At 52.8% G+C, this 7742-nt stretch overlaps 1 protein-coding gene across 1 annotated transcript in view; it reads right to left on the bottom strand.

The window, feature by feature from the left end:
- MAP3K4 (mitogen-activated protein kinase kinase kinase 4) overlaps positions 1-7742 on the bottom strand; it is a 50185-nt gene that overhangs the window by 8548 nt on the left and 33895 nt on the right. The window contains exons 17-20 of the mRNA XM_014546943.1: positions 7691-7741; positions 4629-4729; positions 3654-3734; positions 388-579 (exon numbers count right to left, since the gene is read on the bottom strand). Of these exons, the coding sequence (XP_014402429.1) occupies positions 388-579; positions 3654-3734; positions 4629-4729; positions 7691-7741 (425 nt within the window). The remainder of the gene's footprint in view (positions 1-387; positions 580-3653; positions 3735-4628; positions 4730-7690; position 7742) is intronic.

Here is a 7742-nt window from a genome sequence, read left to right as displayed (position 1 = left end):
CCCCACCACTTCTCCCCGGGAAACGAGTCAGGCCGTGTTTTAGAAAAGGCTGTCCTGTCCGTATTGTATCCCGTTTCTCTTCAATCACGTGTGTGTGGGGTAAGAGAGAGAGCACAGACGATGGCAAATGGGCACAGTTATGCCGCTCCCCACTGGCAACTTCGGGAGCACAAGCAAAGTTTAACGTCTTCCTAAACCGCATTTTGTACTGCTCTCAGGGCACATTTTACAAACGAAGGGAATAAAGCCCCCGGCGCCCTCTGTGAAAGGCACGCCGCACCTGCCGCACCTGTGAGAAAAGGGCCGCCACACGCGTCCTGCCCTGAAGAAGTGTGGCCACTGCTATTTCTAACGGAGCGAACGTGTCATGTTCTTTAGTGTCCTTACCAATTTTGTTTCCTCTTTGCCACTTGAAGGTCACCTTTCTCAGGCCAACATGCATGACGTTATCGTACGATTTGGGGGTATCACACACTTGACCAATGATGTTCTTCCTCCTCATCTCTCGGTACCTCTTTTCTTCAAACAGCCGGACGGACTTCTGGATGGCTTCCATGGGCCCTTGTTTAGAAGCGGTGTCTGCAGGGAGAGCCGCCCACTCAGTCACAGTCACTATCATCAAGTCCACTTCCAGCAAATCACCAGAAAATCAGAGCCATGTGCACTGGCACTGCTCACAGCACAGCTGCGCAGGGACGCATGGCCCAGCTCGGTCTAACAGCCCCGAGCACCACCCCCCCCACCACCCCCACGCACACGACACACAGCCCGTCCAGACAAGCCACCTCCCGAGGCTGGTGGTCAGGCTACTGCCGTGACCATCTCCTGCCTCAGTCTCTCTTCTCTCCAATCCACTCTTGTTGGCCACTATGATCTTACCAAAAAATAAAATCCGATCATGTGACCTTCCTACGTAAACTTACTTCCCGGGTCATCACATCTGTTGATCACAAGTGCAAAGCCCTCCGATGGACTCCAGTCTGCACAATGTGGACCCGGCCTCTGCCCCAGCTCACTGGGTTGGGCCACTCCCCTTTCTCCGGCCACAGCCTCCGAGTCACACTACTGACCCTCAGGGAGCACCAGCTGCTTCTCGCTCAGGCCTCTGCTCACGCTGTCCTGTTTGTCCGCCACCCAAGGCCTGGGGAGCCCGCAGCGCCGCTCAGCAGTGCCGCACCTCCTCGGAAGCCCCCTCGGATGAGGGGGTTCGTTCTCTCCTTTGGGAGGGGCAGACGCCAGAATAGGGCCCCGCCTCCCGTGTGCTCGGGGTCTGACAGAGGGCAACTCACTGGACTCTACACGTCAAATTCCTGACCCGTGAACTGAAGGGATCGATACTAATGTAATCACGCGTGGAAAGCACTGGCCCACTGACAGAAATTCAGGAAAACGCAGTAAATTCTGGCTCCTGTGATTCTCCATTTCCCCATCAGGCTCCACACCTCTATTTCTGCAACTTATTTTATCACAACTTACAGCGAGACGTCTCTTTCACACACGTGGAATCTAAAACAGCAGCTTCATCAACGTCACCACTGTTACTCCAGGCTATTTTTCTCTGACTTCACCTCCCACTGGTGGGTGACACCCACAGCGTGGAAAGCACTGCTTCTGCTCATCTCCTGGCAGCACTTCTCGTGCTGCTGCTCACTAGCCAGGAGCCTGGTGGTGGCAGGAAGACAGGTCCCTGAGGACTGGGACGAGGGGGTCCATTGGAGGTGGGAAATCCCCGAGTATTTGTAATGTTCAATTACAGTGTCTCAACACCATCATTCCCTAAAATCACAGGTCCTGGCCCTTTATCTCCCGGCAATGAACGAGCTTTCCCAGCTGCGGCAGGGACTCTGCTGTCAGGCAGTTCTGGGAAAGGCTTTTTTTTAGAGTAAAGCATTTCTCAAGATTCTCAGTCGTGAATATGTCAACGTGAACGGAAACTCTCTCAAGAGTTTCCAAGTTCATTTGACCTCCAAGTATTTGTTTGAAAATCATCATGAAGACCTGGTATCCGTGGGAACTACTGCAGCCACTGTACATGAGCCACTGCAGAGACCTCCGCCCGCCGCCCGCCACGCCTCCCCCACGCCTCCCCCACGCCCTCTACACGCACCCGACCTGCCCAGGCCTGTCGCTGCTGCATCACAGTTGCTTGTTTCCATTCCTGTTTAAAATCCCACCTTAGGCTTATTTACGTCTTACACTGCGTCACTGCAAATACTCTCACCAGTCTCCCTCTCCCCCCAGTTCAGATGAACCGCCCTCCGCGTCTTCCTTCTCCTACCTTCCCACTCCCCTTCACACAAGCGGGTCCAGAGGCTTCCACCCCCGCTGTGTCAGGCCGAGCCCACAATGACCGGACCTCCTCTCGCCTTCAATTTCACCTCCACTGACAGCTACGCCCGAGCCCCCTTGGGTGGCCTCCATGTGTGTTTCTCCTTTGTACTTCTCTGGCTTGGTGCGGACTGGCCAGCCCTGCAAGGGCAGCTCAGGCCTCCAGGAACCCTCCTGGCTGCTCTGGCCGTGGGTGGTGGAACTCTGGTCGCTTATGGGAAGCGAGCAGGTGCATTCTGCCTGTTGCTCACACTGCTGTGACAACGACTCGTGAAAGCTCTCTGTGGGCCATCAAGTGACAGAGCAGTGATGTTTCTGCTACTTATTCTTTTGGTGAATTCGGACTGATTACCACTTGGTAAGATAAAAGTTTCCCTCAACTTCTTAGCCTAAAAAGTGAACAGTTATTCATTTTATAAATACTATATTCTCACGACGTACAAAGAATTATGCTAAGGGCCCACCCAAGGACAGATAAAATTAACAGTCCCAGTGCTTACAGACACAAAATGATAAAACGTGTTCCTATCCAAAGGAGCTTGTAAGTTACTGTAATAAACAGAAAATGGCCCTCGCAGGTTTGGCTCCGTGGACAGAGCGTCAGCCTGCCAACTGAAGGGTCCCGGGTTCTATTCCAGTCAAGGGCACATGCCCGGGTTGATCCCCAGTAAGGGGCATTCGGGAGGCAGCCAGTCGATGATTCTTCTCATCACTGATGTTTCTCTCTCCCTCTCCCTCCCTCTCTAAAGTTAATAAAACACACACACACACACACACACACACACACACACACACACACACACACACACTCTAGAGGCCCGGCGCACGACATTCGTGCACTGGGGGGGCGAAGGAGGAGAGTGTCCCTCAGCCCGGCCTGCGCCCTCTCGCAGTCTGGGACCCCTAGGGAAGCAGGTCTAAGCCGGCAGGTGGACATCCCCCTAGGGGTCCTTAGCGCTGATGCAGAGGTGGGAGAGGCTCCCGCCAGGGCGGCTGCACTCACCAGCCATGAGCCTGGCTTCTGGCTGAGCGGTGCTCCCCCTGTGGGAGCGCACTGACCACCAGGGGGCACCTCCTGCATTTTGCATCTGCCTTCTGGTGGTCAGTGCACGTCATAGCAACCGGTCGTTCTGCTGTTGGGTCGATTTGCATATTAGGGTTTTATTATATAGGATAAAAAAAAAAGAAACCGGAAATGGTGGAGTCAGCTGTAGACAGAGACCCCAAATACTAACACACAGGCCCAACGACCCGGAAGCTAAAGCCCTGCCTCGGAAACCACTCCCTGTGCAGAAACATTTTAAGTCCGACATTCTTTCTCTTACCTTTCGTCTGGCTGATCAGCGTCCGAAGTTCCCAACTTCTTCGGGTCGACCCACTCGAATCACCTTTTGGATATGCTGGTTCTGCAGAAAGCATTTTTCATACAAATGAAGACTCAGAACAAATCCGCTTACTAACTGACAGCAAGGCTGAGCGGTGAGTGCGGTGAGTCACCACCAGCCTGTCCTCTCTGCTGATTAACTAGTTTGGTGTGAGTGTGAGAAGCTGTCTCTACAATCAATTCTAGAAAATCGCACCAAACTAAGAAGTTGTTAATGGGTTACAACTTCAGCTCCATAAACCTTCCACAAGTAACAGCAGCATAACACTGAGCAGACACGGATGACCCGGGACCACAGTGGGCGGTCCTGCTCAGGAGCCCAGCAGCGGCCGGCGTGAGCCACCACGGGCCCGGGCAGACGCCTCGGTCTGCGTTATAATAAAACTCCAGCATGTCCCCAACAGCACAGTGTCACTTCTGCACTTGTAAAGAGAATACGAACGCTTGGCAACTAAAACATCAGAAATAATGACTTTTTAAAAAGCAACAAAAGGAGACCTAGAAAATGCAAACACACCTAAATTAAAAAAGCACCCAAATTAAAAAGCTGAGTGCTTGAGCCCGGCCGGCCTGGCTCAGTGGTTGAGCGTCAACCTTTGAACCAGGAGGTCATAGTTCAATTCCCAGTCAGGGCACATGCCCGGGTTGGGGGCTCGATACCCAGCAGGGGGCGTGCAGGAGGCAGCCACCAACCAATGGTTCTCTCTCATCATTGATGTTTCTATCTCTCTCTCCCTCTCCCTTCCTCTCTGAAATCAGTAAAAACATTTTAAAAAAAAAGCCAAGTGCTCAGCACCGAGTCCTCTCATAAAGCCTGGCTTCTCCCTCCTCCCTCGGAAAAGGCATGGACACAGAAATTGGTGGACGGAGACCAAGGGTGAGGCTCCGCGAATGCAGGGGACACCTCCACACTCACCATCTCGCTCCTCGGTGGGGCTGGAGTGGCGACTCAGGGACCTGAACTGCAGCTCAGCTGCGACGGAAGCCAGCCGGTCGTTTTCAGGGACACTGGAACCCCTGTTGTGGTCGTTTTAAAAATGGAGCCATCAATTCAATGGAACTCAAAATGACAGCTCTGCGACTCTCCCAGGGCAAGTGGTTCTCAGCTGAGGGTGCCTGGGGTCCCGGGGGACATCCAGCCGCCAGTGGGGAGAGGACAGCACAGAGGATGCCCCAGATAGAGCCCTGGTGGCCCCAAAGGAGCGGCGCTGCCCTGGGGACCCTCCCCTGGAGGGCAGGAGGGAGCTGTACTTCCCTCCCCCACAGCCAGCACAACCTCACAACCTGACTGCGTAATACATGGTTTTATGTTAAAAACAGCAAAACAGTATTTACTGAAGTGTTGACATGTATGGAAAGCTCATAACTTAAGCCCAGGGTGATAAAATTATTAGCCTAATCTGGTTAACATTTAAAATGATCATCCAATTATATTTATGCACTTAACCCTTTCAGTGCTAAAGTCACTGCATGACTGGGAAGCAGCAAGGAAACCTGAGGTTTCTCAAGCAGGAGCCAAGCGAAAGTGCAGAAGAGCAGGAAGCTGAACAACAAAGAACCAAGTTAATTTGCTGCTTTTCCGGAAGAAAGTTAAGTCAATTGTCCAGCATCCAGAATGAATCCATCAAGAGTAAGACCCAAAGTGAAGGCAGGGAGGTGTGAACATTCTAATACAAACCATCCACAATAAAACGGCGTCAGCTTATGAACAAGTGTCGTGTGTGTTCAGTGGGTGCTCTCAGGAAGTATGGCAGAATTTATGCTCTTTCTCAGACGCTGACCCGGTTCAGCCCACGTGGTCTACAGAACAGACGAGCTCTGGGCCCGAGTGCTTCTGATGCCCCTGAGCTCTGCAACCCAGGCAGCACTCGCTGAGCCTGCAGACCAGACGCCCCTACTGCCACAGGGCCTCTCCGAGTCGTGGCCCCACTCCGTGGAAAAGCACGGTGCTCCCGGCCCTGCTCACGACAGGCACCGTGGGAAGTCACTCAGCACCTCTATGCTCCTGATTTCCCAGAGACAAAATGAGTCAATTCCACGTCCTCCAAGTTTTGCCAGGATAAAAGGCAAGGAAATATACTTAAATGAAGGGGTATGCCGGGGAACTTTTTAATACCTAGTTTAGGGGGTGGCAGGGAGGGGTGTAGTGTTTGACAATTTCCGTGGTGTAACAACTGGCTTGCGATATTCCTAAAAAATTAACAATTCAGCTCTTGCAAACCAGTAAGAGCCAGTTCCAGCAAGCAGCACTCTGTAAAACATTTTATACGCAAGATGACTATTTCCTAAGTAAAACCAAACCACATGGAAACACTGACGGACCCTGTGGGGCACAGTACCACTGCGCTGGGCTGCACCTCAGGCGGGCAGGGCTGCACTCGGAGGGGCTGGCCCTGCCAACGGGGAGGCGCGGGCATTGTCCTGCCGCCTCACAGCAGTCGCAAACCAGGGCTGCAGGGAGACTGCGGCCGCGGGCATGTGCGGTGGGTCTCCCAAGGCCCACCCACAGGTTCCCGGCAGAGGGCGGAGCCACACGTTAAACTGCACGTGTCAGGCTGGAGTGCAGAGGGAACACACCCCAGGCCACACGTCTCCATTTGGCTTTGCTGTTCTATCTCCTGTCACGTACACACGACTGTAAAAATTGAAATGTCATTCCTTTGTGAAAAACGGCCTGCAAGGTGGCATACAAATTTCTAACTATCAAGGATCATTCTGAGGGTGGACATAATTACAAAATGCTACTCGTAAGATGCTAAAAATCTACTAGCCAAGGCCTAACACTAAAGGCATAAAAGGCATTTAGCTTTGATACTAAAATACATTTAATGCACACATTACCACCTTTATAAATGCCTCAAGCCACCGTTCATGAGCCTCTGAAAAGGGGGAACTTTACGCGCCCCCCCCCCGCCCCCCGCCCCGGGTCCTGGAGAAATCGTGCGGACTCGGAGCAGCAGTGGGGCCAGGCTCCAGTCCTGGCGGCGTGTCCTCCGCGTCTGTGACTGCGTTCAGGGCACGTCACCCCGCAACTCTGTACGCACGTAGAGACAAGACAGTCTCGTGCCCCACAGGGACATGGAAGCACAAGGAAACACTAGCCAGGAAAAGCTCTAAACGTAAAAATAAAGAGGGGAAATGGGAACTTGTTCAAAGTCAACTTAACTCTTTTAGTTAACTGCTTAAGCTGTAAGATACACTGGCATTTTTTAGGTTATAGACATTTATTGCTAAAATTAGGAATATTAATGATTCAATGAGAACATGGACATGTTTATGGGAATTTAGACTGTTACAGAGTCTAAGCACAGTCTAGTCTGTGTGAACTGCGAGCTCGGTCATCTTCCCGCCAACACAGCGCACTGAGGTCCTGCTCATCGATCGCCCAGCAGACTGTCGGGTCTGACTCCATCCCCGTCCTGACTGGAAGGTGAGGACAGGGACCCTTCTCCCAGACTCCGGGTAGAGGACTTGGTGTTATTTTCTGGAGCTTGCCAAACACCTGCGGGCTCTCTCTGGCAAAGACCTATTCTCCATGAGGTACACACCCCACAAACTCACTTTCTACTTTGCAAACTAACCAAGCATCACAGAAATTAAGTAACTTGGTTAGAAAAGTGACCCTCTTAAAAACACGAGTCACCACCTGAAGGACTAATAGAAGCCATCCCTGCAGCAAGGCCCTGCTCCCAAACTCCTCCCGCCCCTCCTGGGGGGACCAGGCTCTTTCCTCTGATACTCTCCCTAGAGTTACTATTGGCAGAAGCTCCGGTCTTTCTGGTTAATATCAGCTCCAAAGAAATACTGAAATCAGGCAGGTTATCTACTTGTGCTGGCGGGTCCTGGAGCCACGGGGCCGGAGCATCACACGCACCACGGGGAGGGACCCCGAGTCCGTGTCCTGGGACACCCAGGGCCAAGGCCACCGCGGAACAGCACAGGAGGGGCAGGGGCAGGGCACTGGCAGAGGGAGGCTACCTGGCGTCATGGGCACTGCTGTTGGGTCTGGGTGGCGCGGAGTCGCCGCCTG

The sequence above is a fragment of the Myotis brandtii genome, unplaced genomic scaffold (assembly GCF_000412655.1).
Source record: "Myotis brandtii unplaced genomic scaffold, ASM41265v1 scaffold458, whole genome shotgun sequence".
Taxonomy (NCBI): Eukaryota; Metazoa; Chordata; class Mammalia; order Chiroptera; family Vespertilionidae; genus Myotis; species Myotis brandtii.
The sequence above is the reverse complement of the archived record's forward strand: the minus strand, read 5'-3'. Positions and strand labels throughout refer to the sequence as shown.